The sequence below is a fragment of the Bombina bombina genome, chromosome 6 (genome assembly GCF_027579735.1).
Source record: "Bombina bombina isolate aBomBom1 chromosome 6, aBomBom1.pri, whole genome shotgun sequence".
Classification (NCBI taxonomy): Eukaryota; Metazoa; Chordata; class Amphibia; order Anura; family Bombinatoridae; genus Bombina; species Bombina bombina.
The window spans coordinates 795,217,500-795,241,638 of NC_069504.1; the positions used below are offsets into that span (position 1 = coordinate 795,217,500).

At 36.4% G+C, this 24,139-nt stretch overlaps 1 protein-coding gene across 1 annotated transcript in view; it reads left to right on the plus strand.

The window, feature by feature from the left end:
• Positions 1–23,053, plus strand: part of LOC128664630 (zinc metalloproteinase-disintegrin-like batroxstatin-2) — a 109,865-nt gene extending 86,812 nt beyond the window's left edge. The window contains exons 15-20 of the mRNA XM_053719445.1: positions 697–799; positions 3,512–3,656; positions 19,099–19,179; positions 19,992–20,044; positions 22,274–22,349; positions 22,952–23,053. Coding sequence (XP_053575420.1) covers positions 697–799; positions 3,512–3,656; positions 19,099–19,179; positions 19,992–20,044; positions 22,274–22,349; positions 22,952–23,053 — 560 coding nt within the window. The remainder of the gene's footprint in view (positions 1–696; positions 800–3,511; positions 3,657–19,098; positions 19,180–19,991; positions 20,045–22,273; positions 22,350–22,951) is intronic.
• The last annotated feature ends 1,086 nt before the right edge of the window (positions 23,054–24,139 follow it).

The following is a 24,139-nucleotide window of genomic DNA, read 5'->3' on the forward strand; positions in this document are numbered from 1 at the left end:
CACTGTGCACATATCGAGGAGTACTTCCAAAGTATTAAACTTCATAAGCTTGAGTTTACCATCACTTTAAGACAGTTATAGGCATAATCAGATTTCTGATTTGTTACACAGGGGAATGTATATCCCATTAAAGTATTTCCCATGAAGGGGTAAACGTTATGTCGTTATTTTACCTTTTTCTAATGGGGACTCACTATATTAGAAAACATGAGGTTGACTTTGTATGTCTAGATATTAATTGGTTTCCTTTTGTAGCATGACTTCATCTGGAGATTTTGTGGATGTCAATGTCATTATATTATTCCATTTTCTATTCTTTTTCCAGTATTGATGTAATTTATTCTTGTATTTACATGTCATGCTAATTATTGCCTAATTGTCATGTAGTGTATTTCACCTCAATAAAAAAATATTATATAATTTTTTTTTATATATTTCCCATGAATAAATAAATAAAACAAAACATTTTGTAAATATGTTTTAATTCAGAGTTTATTTTTCGGGCGACCATATTGCCGCTTTAAAAAGAGACAGGGTTCTTATACAAAACATTCCTTAAAACAGCCCTGACATATGTATTTTTCATATGTGTCCCTTTTTAAATCGGCAATATGGTCACCCTAATTTGACAGCAATATTTTGGTGGTCCGTTAGAAAGGTGGATTTCCCAGACTCTAATCCTTTATTTCTCTTTAGCATCTACGGTAGGCACAGATTCCTGTTTTCAAGTAAATACGTATGGTATGGAGTACGGATATTGCACGAAGTCTGATGGCAAATTCATTGCGTGTGCACAGAAGTGAGTATTCTGAATGTAGAACAAATGCATGGTCCCATAGTGTTTGGTTTCTAGTTAATGTAAACATACCTCATAATTGCATATAAAATCAACAAATAGATTTGGGTAGCGCTGGGTTTCCATTAGGGATGGGCGAATGTGTAAATTTTCGAATTTCGAATGTTATTAATGAAATTCGAATTATAAATCCGAATGTTGATAAGAACGAATATTCTTAAAAATTCTATAATCGAATGCTATTTACAGTTTTCGAATGTCACTTTCGAATTCGAATGTTTATAATTATATTGAATGTCCACATTCGAAATTTCGAATTTAACATTCTATTTAGCAAATACTATTCAGAAGTTCAATAGTTCATGTGGTAGGGAGGGAATCTAGTAAATTGATACATAATAGATACAAATATATAATTTCAAATGTTTCTATATAGAATATTGCATAATTCGAATATTACATTTAAAGAAAGCATTAGAAATACTATTACAAACATATAAATTTGAATTTTTCGAATTCGAATATTGCATAATTCGATTATTACATTTAAAGAAAGCATTAGAAATACTATTACAAATATAAATTCAAATTTTTCGAAAAGAATATTTTCGAATGTAATCATAAAATTCGAAACCGAACATTCGAAAATCGAATGTTAGAATGTTATGTATACATTAGAAATTTGATTAGAACGAACAAATGTGTTAAAATTCTTTTTGTTTTTCGAATGTTGCGAAACATTCGCCCATCCCTAGTTTCCATATAAACCAAACTGACCTCCTTAGAGGGGCAGTACACACCAGTTTTCATTTAACTGCATGTAATAGACATTACTATAAAGAAGAATATGCAAAGATACGGATATAAAAATCCAGTGTAAAGCCTTTTATAAACTTACTTAGAAGCTCCCTGTTTAGCACTGTTAATACAATTAGCCTGGTACTCCCCTCCCCTGCATATGAAAAGACAGATTATAAAAACAGAAGCAGCCTAAAGTCTGTATACATCGGTATACATCTAAAACTTTGGGGCTTGGTTGGGAGTCTGAAAATCAGCACAATGTTATTAAAAATAAGCAAAGCTATAAATGTTTACAAAAACACTACCAGGTGTGCTATATAAATATTTATGCAAAGAAAAATCTAATGTACAATTTCCCTTTAAAGAGACATAACATTGCAATTAGAAAAGTATCTAGTTTTTCTTTTCTTTTTGCCCTATGGATTAACTGTGACTATGGTTTAAATCCCCCCAAAGGGCTAAACACAGTTAAAAGTGGTAATACACTGCCAATCCTGAACTGAACATAGATGGTGATTGCCGGTTACATTCACATGATGTCCCTGATTGACTAAGCAGCCATGCTCAGCTCTGGCCAGTTGTGTATTGATGTTCAGGAGATACATTATAGAATTTTCTTACTGTTTATGTCTCCTTAAAGGGACATTCCAGCCCAATTTAAAATGCACATGGGTGCATTTCAGTTTTGAATTGAAGCATTTTTGTAATATACATCTATTAGCAAAAATGCTTCTAATAAAAGCTATAGCTGTTTCAAAGGTATATTTAAGTATGCACCGTGCACCAGCATTTTAAACACAGCACTTACTCAGAGTGCCCAAAATGCTTGAATCATCTTGTAATGACAATTTGTTAATGGCTCAAATGATACAAGCCCCACTTGTGTTCTGAGCAGCTGCAGTATTTAAAACACTGGTTCACTGGGAATATCTAGGTATGTTTCACATGCACGTGCAGAGAAAAATGCTCACACTAAAACAGTAATAACTTTTACCAGAAGCATTTTTGCCAGTACATGTATATTGCAAATATGTTTCTATTCAAAGATGTAATTCATCTATGTTCATTTAAATTTTGACTGGAATGTCCCTTTAAGCTGTTCATGACAGCCTATTCATTAGGGATGTGCGAATGTTTCGCAACATTCAAAAAAATGAAACAAATTTTAACACGTTCATTCATTCGTTTCGAATTTCGAATGTGTGTACAACATTCTAACTTTTGTTTCATGTATTCGCATTATGCAATATTCGAATTTGAAAAATTCAAATTTATATATTTGTAATAGTATTTCTAATGCTTTCTTTAAATATAATATTCACATTATGCAATTTTCAAATTTGAAAAATTCAAATTTATATACTGTATATTTGCAATAGTATTTCTATACTTTCTTTAAATGTAATATTGGAATTATGTAATATTCGAAATAGAAACATTCAAATTTATATATTTGTATTTATGGACATTCAATCTAATTATGATCATTCAAATTCAAAAGTGACATTCGAGAACTGTAAATAGCATTCGATTATAGAATTTTGAGAATATTCGTTCTTATCAACATTCTATTATATAAATAGAATTTCTACAATAACATTCGTTCTAACATTCAAATTCGAATATACACACATTCGCCCATCCCTAATATTCAGTGATGGATTTCTACAAAATGGGGCATCGCCTCCTGATTGCTAGTGTTCAGGGCAGGCAAAAGGAAGCAATACATTTAATCTAATATAGCATCAAAGATTAGAACAAAAAATAATTAACACTACAGATTAGAGCAAAGATTAGACTGTTCTCTGATTTTGTATAAGGTAATGATAACCGCCTAGGTACAATTTGCATGTGTAAACTCATAAATTGCTGACTTTGTATTGTGTTTAAATAATCTGTTCATGTGTTTCATAGAGATGTGAAGTGTGGAGTGTTGTTTTGCATTGGTGGCACTGAAAAACCAACAATTTCTGCTAGTTACATTACGTATGGGACCTGCAGAGGTGTCATAGGTTCTAAAGGAATGGTCCAGAACGGGACTAGATGTGGAGATGGACTGGTGAGTACATGGTTATTGTTTATTAAGTCCTGTAGATCTAGGTTACTATAATGATCTGGAAGATTCTATCAAACATAAAGATGTTTACCGTTGTCTCTCAAATCCCAAACAGTTAGTCAAAAGTGATTTGTTTGTCTGACCTAGTGTGTGACTCCTGTTATGTATTTTCCAGATTATACGTTATGTGTATTTGGCTCATAATACAGCTACAATCCCATAACATTAAACCATGTTGCTAGTTTATTCCATAATTGATGATCAGCAATATAGTCAATAAACTATATAATGTTATGTTCTTATATTCAAGTTCCTACATACCTAAGATCCTAATTGTCCGGACATACTCAGTACTTTGCAAATATTTAAGGTGCTTGGGGATTATTAACAATAATTCCTGTAGGTATTGAATCTACAATGTCTTACTGAATATTGTTTTTAAATCCTCTATAAAGAAACTCTCTACTACCCTCTCAATCGTATGAGTTTAGCAATATGTATGGTTAATGAATTAACAGTCCCAAAACCAGTTTATATATTATTTAGCATATGGTTAATGAAGTAGGAATCTCTACTTAAATTCCCCAACCTATAGGATATATTGGGGTTTACTTTGACCTTGCATTTTAAGTTATGTTTTATTTAATACAAATAGCTAAAAATAACTATTTACTATAAAAAGTCAAATAAAAAAAGGAAGCTAGCAAGTAATTAGCTTGCAATAGGACCATAAAAGTCCATATAGTTATGCAGAAAGACGATATCCTCTTTTAATTTTATCTCTACCCTTTCTACTATAGGCTAAGCCTCTCTGGAAGTGTTAAAGATATTTTTGAGTGCATGTTGACATCACTGGCACATATAATTCACCAGTTTTATGCTATGTAATTTAAGTTTTATGGCCTTTTCCAGAATTCTATAATTAAGTAATTGCAGGACTTGAATGTCTGCTTCTGATTTGCAATTCTATACGTAGGCCTTGATCACAATCTATTGGTTGAGGTCTTTTCTACTCTTTTACTCTCTGAAAAAGCTACATTTTGATTCAAGGTGATCACAATTGCGTGTTTTTGGAACTCAAGTTCACAAAGGTGCATACCAGTTTACAAGTTCAATAATGTAGGCCCAAGCACTTTGAAACACACTCTCCTTACCTGGCATACAGGTGCATCCCCTATAAAAACCCGCTCACTAAGGCGTGGTCTCCTTGGCAGATACAATGTTGCAAGGAAGTTGGTTCACTCTTTACATTTTCATTAATGTTAAAATCCATTATAAGAAGACATTATAAGTCATTTCAATAGAAATCTGTAATCATCATCTTGTTCTAAGATCACCCAAAATGGAAATTGTTATTTCTTCTAAAGATGTGGTGAGTCCACGGGTTCATCTAAATTGTTTTTGGGAATACCACTCCTCGCCAGCAGAAGGAGGCAAAGAGCACCACAGCATCACTTCCCTACCCATAAACCCCAGTCATTCTCTTTGCCTCTAAGTGCATGGAGGAGGTGAAGTTTAGTGTGTAATTAAATAGTGTTTTCTGTGAAGATTGAAACTTCAAGCAAGCTACAGGGTATAGCCTTATTCTATGTTAGTCTTTGTGGTTGAGCTGTGGTGGCTTTAAAGCGGTGGGGAACTTGCAAAACAGTACTTGCTGTGTTTCTCCACTTATGCTGCCCAGACCTCAGATATCAAAGTTAGTTACTTTGCTATCTGCACTTGTCCTGGTCTCTGTGAGGAAGAGGTGTCTTCTCATACTAAGTAGCTGTCTTAATGTCGGACAGCTGAGCAGGTAAGTGCGGTCTTCCAGGTGGGAGAGGGGCACTTAAGATACCCTGCTGTGATATGTGTAAGGGACGGTATTAGCTCACCCATGGTGTTAGGGTTCGCTATGACATGTTGCAGGCACAGTGTTTTTGGGAGAGACAGTGTGGAACACTTTGTGTTTTAATTTTTTTAATTTTTGTGTAGGGGTGCTGCGCTGACTTTTATTTTTTCGCTTTATATTCTCCGACGGGCGGTTTTAATTTTAACCACGCTCCATTCTTCCCAGTGCCCGTAGGAGGTTTTCGCGCCTTCCCGATGTCTGCTTATGTCATTGGACCTGCTTGTCTCAGATCTGTTCGCTGCGGAGGCTGTTCGTATATGCGGTGAGGGAGCGCATAGAAGTTAAGGGATCCACTACATGTGGTGGTAAGGGCACCTCAGTATACTGAGGTGCGGAGGGAGGTTAAGTCGGAGGATTACATTTCACTTGCTAAATTTATTTGAATTTTTACAACAAGTTCTGTTTTAGTTTTTTCTCATTTTTCTTAAAGGGACAGCCTAGTCCAAAATAAACTTTTATGATTCAGATAGGGCATGTCATTTTAAACAATTTTCCAATTTACTTTTATCACCAATTTTGCTTTGTTCTCTTGGTATTCTTAGTTAAAAGCTTAACCTAGGAGGTTCATATGCTAATTTCTTAGACCTTGAAGGCCACTTCTTTTCAGAATGCATTTTAACAGTTTTTCACCACTAGAAGGTGTTAGTTCACGTGTTTCATATAGATAACACTGTGCTCATGCACGTGAAGTTATCTAGGAGCAGACACTGATTGGCTAAACTGCAAGTCTGTCAAAAGAACTGAAATAAAGGGGCAATTTGCAGAGGCTTAGATACAACATAATCACAGAGGTTAAAAGTATATTAATATAACTGTGTTGGTTATGCAAAACTGAGGAATGGGTAATAAAGGGGTTATCTATCTTTTTAAACAATGAAAATTCTGGTGTAGACTGTCCCTTTAACAATCTAATGTGATCTTTAACATTAAGGGTTTTGTTGAATAGGGCTAACCGTTTCCGGTTGGCTGGGGAATATTAACCAGATATGTCTGACATGGATCAGGAGTCCACTCAGTTCAATCCTTGTTTATTGTGTTTAGACGCACAAATTGCAGCAACTGTGCAGTTCTGTTCTTCCTCAGCTTTGGCCGAGTATCCCGGATTTCTAGTCTAAAAATTCAGAGAATAGGGTATCTGTTCCTAACACTGAACCTCAGGTTCCTTTAAGATCAGAGGATGAGAGAACTCTCACTCGGAGGGTGAAATTTCAGATTCGGACAGTGTAATGCCCTTTGATAGTGAAGGATCTTCCTTCAGATTTAAGATGGAACACCTTTGTTTACTATTAAGAGGTTTTAGCTACCTTGGATGACTTGGAGACTCAGGCAGTGGTAACGCCTAAGAAGTCCAGGAAGCTTAATAGTCTTTGATGTTCCTTCCTCTTCTGAGGTTTTCCCGGTACCAGATAGGGCTATAGAAATCATAGCCCAGTTGTGGCTTTTACACTGTTACCGGTGTTTAGGAAAATGTTTCGGGTAGAGTCATCTATTAAGGAATCTTGGTCTTCGGTGGCCAAGGTAGAAGTTGCCATTTCTACACTGGCCAAGAGAACTACTATACCTATTGAGTATAGTTGCTCCTTCAAAGATGCAATGGATAAAAAGATGGAGGCTTATTTAAAGAAGATTTATGTACATATTGGTCTCCAATGGCAACCAGTGTTATGTATTCTTACGGCGTCTAGTGCAGTCTCATATTGGTTTGAGGCATCAACGGAATCTCTACAGGAGGAGACACCTCTAGATGAGATCCAGGATAGGATCAGAGTTCTCAAGTTTGCCAATGCCTATATTGCTGACGCAGTCCTTCAGGTCTTTAGACTGGGAGCTAAGGCTTCAAGTTTTGCCAGATTTGGCCAGACAGGCTTTATGTTTAAAGCCTTGGTCAACGGATGTTTTGTCTAAGGTTAAGCTGATGGCTCTTTCTTACAAGGGGAAGACCTTATTTGGACCGGGTTCGGCGGAAATCATTTCTTTCATGTAATTGGCATGAGCCATGAGCTAGTGACATATGGGATATACAATCCTACCAGGAGGGGCAAAGTTTCCCAAACCTCAAAATGCCTATAAATACACCCCTCACCACACCCACAATTCAGTTTTACAAACTTTGCCTCCTATGGAGGTGGTGAAGTAAGTTTGTGCTAAGATTTCTACGTTGATATGCGCTTCTCAGCATTGTTGAAGCCCGATTCCTCTCAGAGTACAGCGAATGTCAGAGGGACATGAAGGGAGTATCACCTATTGAATACGATGATTTCCCTAACGGGGGTCCTTTTTATGGGTTCTCTGTTATCGGTCGTAGAGATTCATCTCCTACCTCCCTTTTCAGATCGACGATATACTTTCAAATTTACCATTACCTCTACTAAAGAACTGTTTTAGTACTGGTTTGGCTATCTGCTATATGTGGATGGGTGTCTTTTTGGTAAGTATGTTTTTATTACTTAAGACACTCTCAGCTATGGTTTGGCACTTTATGCAAATTATATAAAGTTCTAAATATATGTTTTGTACTTATATTTGCCATGAGTCAGGTTCATGTATTTCCTTCTGCAGACTGTCAGTTTCATATTTGGGAATATAAATACTTTAAGAAATTTGTTTCTTACCTGGGGTTTAGTCTTTTTCAATTTTGACTATTTTGCATTTGCGGGTGTTAGGCCCGCGGGTGCGTCAAATGTTAGACTTTATTGCGTCATTTTTGGCGCAAACTTTTTTGGCGCGGGAAATTACGTTTTTTGACGCAACTGCGTCATTTCCGGCATCATACGTGACGTCGAGACCTTTCACACGGCGGCATCATTAGTGATGCAAGTGTGTCATTTCCGGTCATTTTTGGTGCCAAAAAAGCTTACGTTACGTTGTGCGTCATACTTGGCGCCAAATTTTTTTCATTATTTCAATACCCGATTCATGTTTGCCTCCTGCTTTCTTCTCTATCAAGAGGCCTATGCTTTTGCATTTTTTCCCATTCCTGAAACTGTCATTTAAGGAAATAGATAATTTTGCTTTATATGTTGTTTTTTCTTTTACATTGAGCAAGATGTCCCAATCCGAACCTGTCTCTGAAGTTTCTGCTGGAACATTGCTGCCTGACATCGGTTCTACCAAAGCTAAGTGCATTTGTTGCAAAATTGTAGAAATTATTCCACCGAATGTTATTTGTAATAGTTGTCATGATAAACTTTTACATGCAGATAGTGTTTCTATCAGTAATAGTACATTGCCAGTTGCAGTTCCTTCAACTTCTAATGTGCATGATATACCTGCAAATATTAAAGAATTTGTTTCTGAATCTATTATGAAGGCTTTGTCTGCATTTCCACCTTCTAATAAACGTAAAAAGTCTTTTAAAACTTCTCATTTAGCTGATGAAATTTCAAATGACCAACAACATAATAATTCATCCTCTTCTGCTGAGGATCTATCTGAAACAGAAGATCCTTCCTCAGATATTGACACTGACAAATCTACTTATTTATTTAAAATAGAGTATATGCGTTCTTTATTAAAAGAAGTGTTAATTACTTTGGATATTGCGGTAACCAGTCCTATTGACGTTCAGTCTAATAAACGTTTAAATGCTGTTTTTAAACCTCCTGTGGTTTCCCCAGGTGTTTTTCCCATTCCTGAGGCTATTTCTGAAATGATTTCTAGGGAATGGAATAAGCCAGGTACTTCCTTTGTTCCTTCTTCAAGGTTTAAAAGATTGTATCCTTTACCAGCAAAATCTATAGAGTTTTGGGAAAAGATCACCAAAGTTGATGGGGCTATTTCTACTCTTGCTAAACGTACCACTATTCCTATGGAAGATAGCACTTCCTTTAAGGATCCTTTACATAGGAAGCTTGAATCTTATCTAAGGAAGGCCTATTTATATTCAGGTCATCTTCTCAGACCTGCTATTTCTTTGAGTGATGTTGCGGCTGCATTAACTTTCTGGTTGGAAAACTTAGCGCAACATGAATTGGATTCTGACGTATCTAGCATTGTTCGCTTACTGCAACATGCTAATCATTTTATTTGTGATGCCATTTTTGATATTATCAAAATTGATGTTAGATCCATGTCTTTAGCTGTATTAGCTAGAAGAGCTTTGTGGCTTAAATCTTGGAATGCTGATATGACATCTAAATCCAGATTACTATCTCTTTCTTTCCAAGGTAATAATTTATTTGGTTCTCAGTTGGATTCTATTATTTCAACTATCACTGGAGGAAAAGGAGTTTTTTTGCCTCAGGATAAAAAACCTAAGGGTAAATCTAAGGCTTCTAACCGTTTTCGTTCCTTTCGTCAGAATAAGGAACAAAAACTCAATCCTCCTCCCAAGGAATCTGCTTCCAGTTGGAAGCCTTCCTCAAATTGGAATAAATCCAAGCCATTTAGGAAACCAAAGTCTGCCCCTAAGTCCGCATGAAGGTGCGGCCCTCATTCCAGCTCAGCTGGTAGGGGGCAGATTAAGGTTTTTCAAGGATTTTTGGATAAAATCTGTCCAAAATCATTGGATTCAGAGCATTGTCTCTCAAGGGTATCGAATAGGATTGAAAGTAAGACCTCCTGTGAGAAGATTTTTTCTCTCACACATTCCTGTAAATCCAGTAAAAGCTCAGGCTTTTCTGAAGTGTGTTTCAGACCTGGAGTCTTCAGGGGTAATCATGCCAGTTCCTCTTCAGGAACAAGGTTTGGGGTTTTATTTGAACCTATTCATTGTACCAAAGAAAGAAAATTTGTTCAGACCAGTTCTGGATCTAAAAATTTTGAATCGTTATGTAAGAGTACCAACTTTCAAGATGGTGACTATAAGGACTATTCTGCCTTTTGTTCAGCAAGGACATTATATGTCCACAATAGACTTGCAGGATGCATACCTTCATATTCCGATTCATCCAGAACACTATCAGTTTCTGAGATTCTCTTTTCTAGACAAGCATTACCAATTTGTTGCTTTTCCATTTGGCCTAGCAACAGCTCCAAGAATCTTTTCAAAGGTTCTGGGTGCCCTACTATCTGTAATCAGAGAACAGGGTATTGCGGTGTTTCCTTATTTGGACGATATCTTGGTACTAGCTCAGTCTTTACATACTGCAGAATCTCACACAAATCAACTAGTGTTGTTTCTTCAGAAACATGGTTGGAGGATCAATTTACCAAAAATTTTCTTGATTCCTCAGACAATAGTCACCTTTTTAGGTTTCCAGATAGATTCAGTGTTCATGACTCTGTCTCTAACAGACAAGAGACGTTTAAAATTGGTTGCAGCCTGCCAGCGCCTTCAGTCTCAGTCATTCCCTTCAGTGGCTATGTGCATGGAAGTTTTAGGTCTCATGACTGCAACATCGGACGCAATCCCCTTTGCTCGTTTTCACATGAGACCTCTACAGCTTTGTATGCTGAATCAATGGTGCAGGGATTATACAAAGATATCACAATTAATATCCTTGAATCCCAATGTACGACACTCTCTGACATGGTGGATAGATCACCATTGTTTGGTTCAAGGGGCTTCTTTTGTTTGCCCTACCTGGACTGTGATCACAACAGATGCAAGTCTTTCAGGTTGGGGAGCCGTTTGGGGGTCTCTGACAGCACAAGGGGTTTGGAAATCTCAAGAGGCGAGATTACCGATAAATATTTTAGAACTTGCAATTCTCAGGGCTCTTCAGTTCTGGCCTCTACTAAAGAGAGAACCGTTCATTTGTTTTCAGACAGACAATATCACAACTGTGGCTTATGTCAATCATCAAGGTGGGACTCACAGTCCCCAAGCTATGAAAGAAGTATCTCGGATTCTTGCTTGGGCGGAATCCAACTCCTGTCTAATCTCTGTGGTGCATATCCCAGGTGTAGACAATTGGGAGGCGGATTATCTCAGCCGACAGACTTTACATCCAGGGGAGTGGTCTCTCCATCCAGATGTGTTTTCTCAGATTGTTCAGATGTGGGGGCTTCCAGAGATAGATCTCATGGCCTCTCATCTAAACAAGAAACTTCCCAGATACCTGTCCAGGTCCAGGGATGTTCAGGCGGAAGCAGTGGATGCACTGACACTTCCTTGGTGTTATCAACCTGCTTACATCTTCCCGCCTCTAGTTCTTCTTCCAAGAGTGATTTCCAAAATCATCATGGAACAGTCTTTTGTGTTGCTGGTGGCTCCAGCATGGCCACACAGGTTTTGGTATGCAGATCTGGTTCGGATGTCCAGTTGCCCGCCTTGGCCACTTCCGTTACGGCCGGATCTACTATCTCAAGGTCCGTTTTTCCATCAGGATCTCAAATCATTAAATTTGAAGGTATGGACATTGAACGCTTAGTTCTAAGTCATAGAGGTTTCTCTGATTCAGTGATTAATACTATGTTACAAGCTCGTAAATCTGTATCTAGGAAGATTTATTATAGAGTTTGGAAGGCTTACATTTCATGGTGTTCTTCTCATAAATTTTCCTGGCATTCTTTTAGAATTCCTAGAATTTTGCAGTTTCTTCAGGATGGTCTGGATAAGGGTTTGTCTGCAAGTTCCTTGAAAGGACAAATCTCCGCTCTTTCTGTTTTATTTCACAGAAAAATTGCTATACTTCCTGATATACACTGTTTTGTACAGGCTTTAGTTCGTATTAAGCCTGTCATTAAGTCAATTTCTCCTCCTTGGAGTCTTAATTTGGTTCTGAGGGCTTTACAGGCTCCTCCCTTTGAACCTATGCATTCTTTGGACATTAAACTTCTTTCCTGGAAAGTGTTGTTCCTTTTGGCTATCTCTTCTGCTAGAAGAGTTTCTGAGCTATCTGCTCTTTCTTGTGAGTCTCCTTTTCTGATTTTTCATCAGGATAAGGCAGTTTTGCGGACTTCTTTTCAATTTTTACCTAAGGTTGTGAATTCTAACAACATTAGTAGAGAAATTGTTGTCCCTTCTTTATGTCCTAATCCTAAGAATTCTTTGGAGAGATACTTACATTCTTTGGGTGTGGTAAGAGCTTTGAAATATTATGTGGAAGCTACTAAAAATTTCAGGAAGACTTCTAGTCTATTTGTTTTATTTTCTGGTCCTAGGAAAGGTCAGAAAACTTCTGCTGTTTCCTTGGCTTCTTGGTTGAAACTTTTGATTCATCAAGCTTATTTGGAGTCGGGTCAAACCCCGCCTCAGAGAATTACAGCTCATTCTATTAGATCAGTCTCTATTCATGGGCTTTTAAGAATGAAGCTTCAGTCGATCAGATTTGCAAAGCAGCCACTTGGTCCTCTTTGCATACATTTACTAAATTCTACCATTTTGATGTATTTGCTTCTTCGGAAGCAGTTTTTGGTAGAAAAGTTCTTCAGGCAGCTGTTTCAGTTTGATTCTTCTGCTTTTTGATTTAAGTTTTTTTCTTTCAAAAGTGAAAATAAACTTATTTTTGGGTTGTGGATTATTTTCTCAGCGGAATATGGCTGTTTTTGTTTTAGTCCCTCCCTCTCTAGTGACTCTTGAGTGGAAGACCCAACATCTTGGGTATTGATATCCCATATGTAACTAGCTCATGGACTCTTGCCAATTACATGAAAGAAAACATAATTTATGTAAGAACTTACCTGATAAATTCATTTCTTTCATATTGGCAAGAGTCCATGAGGCCCACCCTTTTTATGGTGGTTATGATTTTTTTGTATAAAGCACAATTATTTCCAAATTTCCTTTGTTGATGCTTTCTACTCCTTTCTTTATCGCCCCACTACTTGGCTATTCGTTAAACTGAATTGTGGGTGTGGTGAGGGGTGTATTTATAGGCATTTTGAGGTTTGGGAAACTTTGCCCCTCCTGGTAGGATTGTATATCCCATATGTCACTAGCTCATGGACTCTTGCCAATATGAAAGAAATGAATTTATCAGGTAAGTTCTTACATAAATTATGTTTTCTGATATTACAGGCGGAAAAGGGTCTTTTCTGCCCCAGGATAAGAGGAGCAAGCCAAAGGGATGTCAGAGTAATTTTCGTTCCTTTCGTAACTTTAGAGGAAAGTCATTCTCGTCCTTATCCAAACAGGATAATAACAAGCCATCCTGGAAACCAAACCAGTCCTGGAGTAAGGGAAAGCAGGCCAAGAAGGTTAGGATTCCAATAATTTTGTCTATTCTCCAGGATGGTCTGGAGAGGGGTTTGTCTGTTAGCACCTTGAAGTGTAAAATTTCAGTCTTATCAGTGCTATTACACAAGCGTTTGGCGGATGTGCCAGATGTTCAATCCTTTTGTCTGGCTTTGGTCAGAATTAGGACTGTGTTTAAGGAGCCTTAATCTTTTTCTTAAGGTTTTGCAGCGGCGTCCGTTTGAGCCAATGCATTCTCTTGTATTATGCTTTTATCTTGGAAGGTTTTGTTTCTGTTGTCTATTTCTTCTGGACCGGAGGGTATCTGAAATTTCTGCCTTGCAATTTGATTCTCCTTATCTTATTTTTCATGCAGATATGGCTGTTCCCGCACTAAGTTGGGATTTCTTCCCAAAGTTGTTTCTACTAAGAATATTAATCAGGGAATTGTTGTTCCTTCTCTGTGTCAGAAGCCTTCTTCAGATAAAGGACGTTACATAATTTGGACGTAGTCCGTGCTCTTAAGTTTTATTTGGAGGCAACTAAAGACTTTTGAAAGTCTTCTGCTCTTTTTGTTTGTTTTTCCGGAAATAATAGAGGTCAGAAAGCTTCTGCCTCTACTCTTGCTTTTTGGTTGCAAAGTGTGATTCGCATGGCATATGAGTCTTCTGGGAAGCAACCTCCAGAGAGAATTACGGCTCATTCCACCAGAGCCGTAGCCTCTTCTTGGGCTTTCAAAAATGAAGCTTCTATGAAGCAAATTTTCAAGGCTAAAACTTGGTCTTCTTTACATATCTTTTCTAAATTTTACAGATCTGATACTTTTGCCTCGGCTGAGGCAGCTTTTGGGAGAAATGTTCTTCAAGCGGTGGTGCCTTCTGTTTAGGCATGCTGGTTTTTATCCTTCCCTATTCATCTGTGTCCTCTAGCTTGGATATTGGTTCCCAACAGTAATTAAGATGAACCCATGGACTCCCCACATCTTTAGAAGAAAACAAAATCTATGCTTACCTGATAAATGTATTTCTTCAAGATGTGGTGAGTCCATGGACCCACCCTTTTTTTCGTAGTTTTTTATGGATTTCAGACACTTTTGGTCGAATGACATTGACTGGAGTTTATGGGTAGGGAAGTGATACTTAACAGTTTTTACTGTGGTGCTTTTTGCCTCCTCCTGCTGGCAAGGAGTAGTATTCTCAACAGTAATTAAGATGAACCCATGAACTCACCACATTTTTAAGAAATACATTTATCAGGTAAGCATACATTTTGTTTTAACAAGCAAAAGAAAAAAATATTGTCAAATTCAATACATGTCAAATTTAAATCAACCATTTATAGATAGAAAAATGTTGCACAGTCTGCCAACTTTTACAAAATAAAAGATGCATTCAGATGGTTTGCCAACAGTGCTTATGGAAAAGGATTGCAATAGGTTTCTATGAAAGTTGCATTTGTGTGACCCCAGTACTGGTTGTTTTTTTTTTTTTTTTTTTTTTCAAATCAAATTTATTAAGAATCCATCAAATAACAACCAAGAAAGGAAAATCTCATGATCAAATGGCACGGGATAAATGACAGCAGAAAGGCAAAATATAACATATCATATACATAATACCATCTTATATATAGAAAGAAAAAAAAACAAAAAAAACAGCAGCTTGCTACATAATTTGTACCTTCTTTAAACAAACGAGACATGTTCCTGCTCACCTTATCCCTGAGAATGAAATCTGTTGATTCCTATTTTTTCTATATCTCTTTCTTCCTTTTGATCTAAGTACTCATTAAAATAACCTCCGAACCTTAAATATTTCTCGATATCTGAATACAGCACTCTGCCCTCTTAACAGGGGTGCACAAAAAATAAAACAATAAAAAAAAAAAAAAATCTCTCTCCCCTCTCCCCCCCCCCCCCCCGAAACCTCCACGCCATACCGGGGCCCCCCTCCTCACTTTTATAACCAGTTATGGGGCAACACTTCCTCTACAATCAGCATAATCAACAAAGTCCAGTTCCTTAATGGAGCAATAAACTGCCGCTGAGTTTCGCATGGCCATGATAAAACTATGCCTTTCCACTTCTCAAAGAACCTTCTGAACTGTTTTTCAGCAGCGCGCGTTAAACCATATCTTTCTACTGTCATCTGTAATTTCATGCTGCTTATGAATTCTCCTAATCTAAGGGGGGCTGGTGACTTCCAGATCCTAAAAATTAAGTTCCGTGCGGCCAAAATGGCCGTATTTATAAGTAGCCTGTCCCCTATTGTTCTGGAGTCTTTCCTTAAAAAGAATACATCGCTTGGAAGAATTTCCACTCTTTCCTGTAAAAATCTGTTTAACCAATATTGCACTTTGCGCCAGAACTGCCCAATCTTCGGGCATTCCCAAAGGCAGTGTTTTAACCCAGCCTTCTCAAGATTACACTTTGAACAAATCTCTTTCTGCCCTCCCTGCCGCCATTTGGCAATTCTATAAGGTGTCAGGTAAAAATTGTTCATCAGTTTAAACTGCGATTCCCTCCAGCTTACTAATGATGTTGCTTCTCTGGCCCGGGCAAAACTCTGTATAATTTCCTCCCTATGTATTGGCCCAAAGTTTTTTGTTAATTTTTCTTTTAGATTATCCAAATGTGTTTCCCCTGATACTGCCTGAATTCCCTGATACCAGTAAGATAGTGCGTGTTTACCCGCCTTATATAATTTATGACCTGATTCAATTCCAGGGTCCCAAACCAATCTGTACTTCCGTAGCATTTCAGATAGGAAGCTTCTGACTTGCAAATATGTAAAAAAGTTATTTGTTGGTAAATGAAACTCCCTCGCTATGGCCTCAAAGGTTTGTATTATCCCCCTTTCTCCTGACACTAGCTGAGAAAAATAAACTATCCCTTTTTGCCTCCAATTTTTAAATATCTCGTTATAAAACCCAGGTGTAAAATCTGGGGTCCCAACAATAGGCAGATACTTTGACAATTAAAAATCTTGGCCCCTGAGAGTACAGAATTTTTGCCACGCTTGTACCACACTAGAAAACGTAGTCAGATTGCTTATTTTACTTGGTAATCTGCGGTACGAATGATGTAGGATTGCCTTAAGGTCAAATGGAGCTATTATTGCAGACTCTATCTCATAGTAAGTGACATAGTTTGCCTCTGTAATCCAATCTATCCCGAATTTAATAAGTGCGGCAATGTTATAGTGACTAATACTGGGCAGTGCGAGGCCAGCATATTTCTTACCTTGTGTAAGTTTCTCAAAGGCTATTCTAGGTCTCTTCTCCCCCCAATATGAAGCTATTACATGCTTTTTTATATCTGCCCAAATCTTGTTTAGAGATAAGGAATGGTAAATTTTGCATCAGAAATAATAGCTGAGGGAATACTATTGTCTTTATCAGCATAATTTTTGCCGATAGAGACAAATAGTATATATTCCATCTTTCTAGCCTCTCTTGTAGATTATTGAAAAATTCACCGTAATTTAAGTGGTACCGCTCTATGGGGTTCTTGCTGATTTTAATGCCTAAATAATTAATGCAATCCACTTCTCTAAATGTATGTTGAACATAACTTTGCCTCGTTTTCTTGATCCAAAGTAACTCTGATTTCTTAGAGTTAATTCTGTATCCCGAAAATTGACTAAAGCTCTTAATAATTCCAAGACATTTAGGGATATTTACATTAGTGTCTTGGAGAAATAGAACAATATCGTCCGCGTAGAGTGAAATAGTTACCCTCTGGCCCCCCAGCAGAACTCCAGACATTTCTTGTCTTAACAGGGCGGCCAATGGTTCAAGCGCAATGTCAAATAATAATGGAGATAATGGGCAGCCCTGCCTTGTCCCTCTCTGTAGTGTGATATATTTGGATAATTCTTCATTTACTAGGAGTTGCGATCTAGGCTTACTATAAATTTTGCTAATTACATTTGCTATATTCCCCGTTATACCTAATTTGTTAAGGGCAGTAAATAAGTGGTCCCATATAATTGCGTCAAATGCTTTTTCTGCATCTATGGATAGGATGGCTAAATCCTTTGCTGTCTCTTTCTTAGAATCAAGGTTTCTATTATAAAAATGATCTATCATAACTAGAACCCTGCGCATATTACGAACAGGATTCCGCCCAGGTATGAAACCTGTTTGATCAGTATGTATCAGTTCCCCAATTGTTTTTTTTAATCTGTTAGCTAAAATTGACGTGAAAATTTTATAATCTAAATTAAGTAATGATATGGGGCGATATGACCCCAACTCTACCGGATTTTTACCTTTTTTATGGATTAGGGAAACTATTGAATCTGTAAAATAAGGTGAATCAATTTTATTATGCAAAAAATAATTGTTGTATAGCCTGGCTAATATTCCTGTTACCTCCTCCTTTAATATTTTGTAAAATTCCGCTGGAAGGCCATCGGGACCTGGGGCTTTATTTGCTTTGGTTATCTCTATCGCATTCTTAATTTCTTCTTCAGTAATTTCTTGGTTAATATATTGAAGTGCCCAGTACTGTTATTAACACTGTGTCACCACAGTGCGAGTGTGACTTAAATCAAATAATAAAATAAAAAATATGCCATTTGTAGATACTGGTATCCAGTAGTGACTATAGATTTATGCCCATCATGCCAATATACATATGGCTATCATATAGTTAATCAGTGTTAAGGATGGATTCTGATAACAAAAAGTTAATGTCACACATATAATGAGTTTTTTCCTTGCACAGTGAACAAAAGGCATTATTTAAATAAACCTTTACTGTAATCTTAAGAGGTGTGAATGGGCTATTGTATCAATCCGTTTTTGGTGACCTCCCAGTTTCTATTTCAAGGACAGGTACTCAAAACATGAAAAGGCCTTTTCACTATCTTTTCTGTTAAATAGGCTTTCACGGCTGTGGGCAAAACAAAACAATATTGCATTGTGATCACTAAGCACACTTAACAACCAATTTAGTCAGAAAGCCGTAAGCCATTTTTGGAGAAAATCGCCTATTTATTGTGATCAACTGCTAGGTCTTTTGATATCAGAGAGAAAGGTTTAGTGTAATGGAAAACATTATGCTGTGGTATTTGTCTCTGAATAGTGTATATAAGCATGCAATAGCTTGTAGTTTTTTTGTATTGTATTCTGGGGTATAACTATAAAGTATTTTAAAGCTAAAATGAAAGAGCTAGATTACAGGCAAAGAGCACATTGCAGTCTGCAACATAATAACAACAAACAAAATGGACTCACATACAAAATATAGTGACATGTTCAGATACAGCTGGGGATATATAATGGCAGCTATTCATATCTGGGGGAATTGGTATAACCAATAAGTAATGTAGCAAATATCACAATAAAATCTACATATGATCAAGTCCTTACCATACTAAATTCCAAAACTGAGTTGACCCAGTCTTCAAGACCTCTGTTAGTATCAATAGATAGGTAGAATTTTCTGTAGCTAGCATTGCAACATTTAATTGATGTCCTAATTTCTTTCTAAGGTTTGCAGCAATGGATATTGCATTACTCCTGATAGTGCTTATGCGACAGCTGAATGTTCTACAAAGTGCCCAGCACATTCGGTAAGACCCTGTTTGGTGCATGGTTGTGAAATGAGTAGTGGCATGGGTAAACAGTATCTTTCATGAAACTTCTCTAGATTTGCTGAGGTTGATGTGCATTGTTTTGCTGCCCAAGAGGGGAAAAAAGAAGGGTTAACTGCGCAAAGAAACCCTATTATGTGTAACCCTGTGATGAACAAGAGGGAACTCTCAACCTCTAGCAAATATGTGAAAAAGATAGAATAATATGGAATCTAAAAAAGAGACCATAGAATTCAAAATAACACAAGCGCTATACAGCTTAAAATAGGACTAGTGATAATAAATATTTTGTATACTATTTATTAAATTGTATACACATAACGCCAAACCATGTGTGCAAGTGATACCATCAAGCGTAAACCAAACAAACCAAGAAGTGTACAAAAAATAAATATTTAATATAAAATAATAAAGAAGAAAAACAAAATAGCAAATGCGTTGATCAGACACATAGATACAGTGTAGTATACAAACAGAAACAATGTTACAATATAGAGAGCCGGACTGGAGTACAATGTGAACACGATTTCTTGAAGAGATTCGATGAAGAGATTCGATGCGGCGGTCTTTACATACGCCCAGATTGAGGAAGAAATTCAAACTTCAGTTGGAACTGGAACGAGACGAGAGACCGATAAAACGGCAAACAAGGCAACAGCATAAGGTTATCACTTATACTTACACCGGAGGTCGGTGATTCAATCCTGCTTTTTCAAGCTTGAAAAAGACCCTGTTTACGGGTTGAAACGCGTTGCTCTGCTTTGTTTTTTGTTCCTCTTCGGCTTCCGTAGGTGCAGCTTCACAGTTACCTGTATGCAAAGGTGTTTGACGAAAAAGCATTCTGGTTGGTTTTACTGCTTCCCGCTGTTTGGAGAATCACGCCAGTGTGAGGAACTCACAGGATTGAATCACCGACCTCCGGTGTAAGTATAAGTGATAACCTTATGCTGTTGCCTTGTTTGCCGTTTTATCGGTCTCTCGTCTCGTTCCAGTTCCAACTGAAGTTTGAATTTCTTACTCAATCTGGGCGTATGTAAAGACCGCCGCATTGAATCTCTTCATTGAATCTCTTCAAGAAATCGTGTTCACATTGTACTCCATTCCGGCTCTCTATATTGTAACATTGTTTCTGTTTGTATACTACACTGTATCTATGCGTCTGATCAACGCATTTGCTATTTTGTTTTTCTTCTTTATTATTTTATATTAAATATTTATTTTTGTACACTTCTTGGTTTGTTTGGTTTACGCTTGATGGTATCACTTGCACACATGGTTTGGCGTTATGTGTATACAATTTAATATATAGTATACAATATATTTATTATCACTAGTCCTATTTTAAGCTGTATAGCGCTTGTGTTATTTTGCTGCCCAAGAACACAGCTTCTTTAGTATTGATTACATTTAAGGCTCATTTATAAAGTTTTTACAACTCCAACTGCTGTGGAACCGCTGTGCTTCTGATGACTTCAATTACCACATTGCTGCTGACAGCCGCATAGGTTATTGAAACTGTAACTGAGTATAGTGTAAATACAGATCCTGGATTTGTCTTAGGTCCTGCCAAAGCAACATTGTATTGCCTGTGGGATTAGATTAATTGGTGGGTGATAGTGGCAGCAGGACATCTGAATATCGGTAGCAAGAGTGCATGGTTTTAATGAGGTATTAGTGCCGTGAACCCTCTCCTGCACCTGAGCTTTGGCAGGACCTGAGACAAATCCAGGATCTTTATTTACACTATCCTAAATTAAGCCTAATTACCTAAATTAAAAAATACTAAGTTACAATTAAAAACCTAACATTACTTTTAAAATAAAAAAACTAAGTTTAACAATCTAAACTTACAAAAAATAAAAAAGTCTAACATAAAATAATAAACCAAATGATCAAAAATTAAAAAATTAAACCTAATCCCTATGAAAATAACCCTCCCCCAAAAATAAAAACACCCCCTAATCTAACACTAAACTACCAATAGCCCATAAAAGGGCTTTTTGTAGGGCATTGCCCTATGGTAAACAGCTCTTTTGCATTAAAAAAATCTAAGTCCCCCCTTAACAGTAAACCCCACCCACCCAACCCCCCAAAATAAAAAAAACTAACACTAAAAAAATAAATAAGATCAGTCCCTTTTGGTCCCTTTTGGTTGCAAAATATATAACCTGAATATATTCAGTAAGCCACCCTTCATTTTTAAAAGGAAGTCTTTATTGTCTACTAAAATGATATATTATGACCTGCTTTAAATAAATGGCTTGAGACGGGTGCATCATGATCACCCCAACATTAGATGTATCTTCCTCATTCTTGCTTTGAGCATATCCTGTTAGTCAATAAAGTTTGTCAAACTACTCCTTAACCTCTGGTATTACTTATAAATGTAAAGAGACATTTGTCCTCCAGAAAACTTGTAATCATATATGGCTGAGCCTTTTCTACAATATACCTCAATAACCTATCTAATAGATATATTTAAAAAGATGGAATTATTGGTAGCCATAATATGTCAACCTGGAGGTTTCTTTGTGTTTATGAATTTTGGGAAGAGTAGAAAACCGTTGTTTTAAAATCTTCCTTAATTAAATATGGAAATATCTCTTTGTCCGTTATTCAATATTTGTGAACCCTACTTTTTGGATATACCTCACCATCTGCTTACTGAATCACAATATCATTAATATAGTAACCCCTAACAAGAACCACTTTTGCATCTCCCTAGTTAGCCTGTCTCAAAATTATTTGTTTATTCATAGCCAAAGTTTTTGCTGCTTATCAAGCATCACAGGAACAATTACAATACTTAGTACATTCTCATATTTAACCCTTTCCTTTAATTTCCTGTCGATAACAGTGTTTATACTAGAAGTATTCACCTTAGAGTTAAATTAACACTTTTTTTTTCAAGGTATTGTTTTAAACAACTCAGTTTAGCTATCTGCTCAAATTATATTTGTATTTCAGTAACATGGATTTGTATTCAGTGCAGGATTGGTCAGTGACAGCCTAACACTAGGGTGGGTAAGGAGTATTTATGGATTATTGCTAACAATGACTTGTTCTTCTGCAGGTTTGTGACCATGAGAAGAAATGTGTGTGTGAAGTGGGCTGGGTCCCACCCAACTGTAGCACTGCCGTATGAACCAGTGAGTATATGTTGGAGGAGGTTTTTATTGGCCTATTGCAAAATCTCTTTAATGGTCTAGGTTGATTTATGGTAGTCAGCAAGCTCTGAGAATTATTAAATTGGTCTGATGATAGAATATGTTTTAAAAACATCATTAGGATGCTAAATATATGTACCTCTTGTACTTACACCCACAACTGTTTCTACTGCTTTATCCGATCTTAAGTACATTATATTCTAATGATTATGCTGATTAAACTTTGGGTCCTATTAAAGACTAGATATGATGCCACAAGGTCTTTCTTATGCATTTATTATACAAGCTTTATGCTATCCCAGTTTAATGTGAATATATGCAATGCTTGATAATATCTACAGAGAAATTAGAGCCATTTTCACTTTATCACAGCTTCTTTATTAGTATATAAATGGCACAACATGAACCCTCTTACGCGTTTCATGCCAAAAGCCGCTATGTCAGAGTAATTATACCAATATACAGAATGTTTTAAAAAAGTATATTTACCAATCAGGAGGGTCCTAATGTGAATATATGTGCACAAGTGACAGCAACCAAGAGATATGTTAATCAAAGTCCCCTTCCTGTTTTTCGTTTTTTAGTCTGAAGCTTCACAGAAAATCCTCATCAGTTGCTCTCTAGAAGTTTCGCTCTCAGCTTGGGTTCCTTTCAGAAATGAAGTACGGATTGAATCTAGAAGCTAGCAGTATCTGATTATGATGTTTTTACCATGAAGACTAAATTATACAAATACCTAATAGAAATTAGAATACATCTCATACTTTGTTATAATCTGCCTAAATTCAACTCACTATATTTGTTTTATTTTACTTAAAACTAATAAAAATTATTAATGTTACAAATCAACCTTGATTTTATATTATTTCCCCAACAAAGTGCATTTTAACTTAATGGTTGCAAATGAAAACATGGGCACAGAAAGCAGTTGAGGGGTTTTTGTTTTTACGAGCTGTTGTTAATGTTACAAACTAAAACTGGTATATAATCCAAAGAAAATAAGTTCAATAACAAAGGCAAATTTAGAATATTTGAATACTCTTCTCTAGAATGTCTAAAATTAGTAACTCTCAAGAAAAATGTTTGAGATGTAATATAAATCGAGCAAAATAAATTAATTGTTTATTAGACTGTCCGAGTATCTTGTTTAAAGAAGACATTACATTCAACTCGCTGGAATTGATATTTTATTTTGATGAGAGGAAGTTTGGTACCAGGCGGAGGAGATACTAGGTGAGCGTGCTGTGACGCTAGGTAGAAGCAAAATGCCAAAAGTAGCTAGAGGGAAGAAGCATGGTTTGGATAAATTATAGTTTATAGTTGGCGCTCCTAAGAGACAAAATGTTCCTCAAGAGCTGGTACAAAAGTAGAAATACATGTGATTTATATATGTGTATTAGTTGATTCTTTAAAGAACTAATGTATGAGAGCGAGAAAAAGAGCGAGAAAAATTACTTGGTTTTAGATACAATATATGTGTATAGGTACCTCTGTATAAAAAACGAAGACTAATATTGAAAAGAAATTGTCTTAAAAAATTGTCTTATAAAACAATTTTTTATTTTCATAAAAACTATGATAACGGTGATATATGGTAGTGGTGAATGATAGATAAAACAACATATGTTTTTGTTGATAAAATAGTTAATGCTTTTTTCAATACAAGTATAAAACAATTAAAACTTTTTCGATACAAGATATATTTAGAGGGGACGTCTCCCCTGATATGTTGCCTAAGATATAAATATGCAATATATTAGATAGCACTAGGA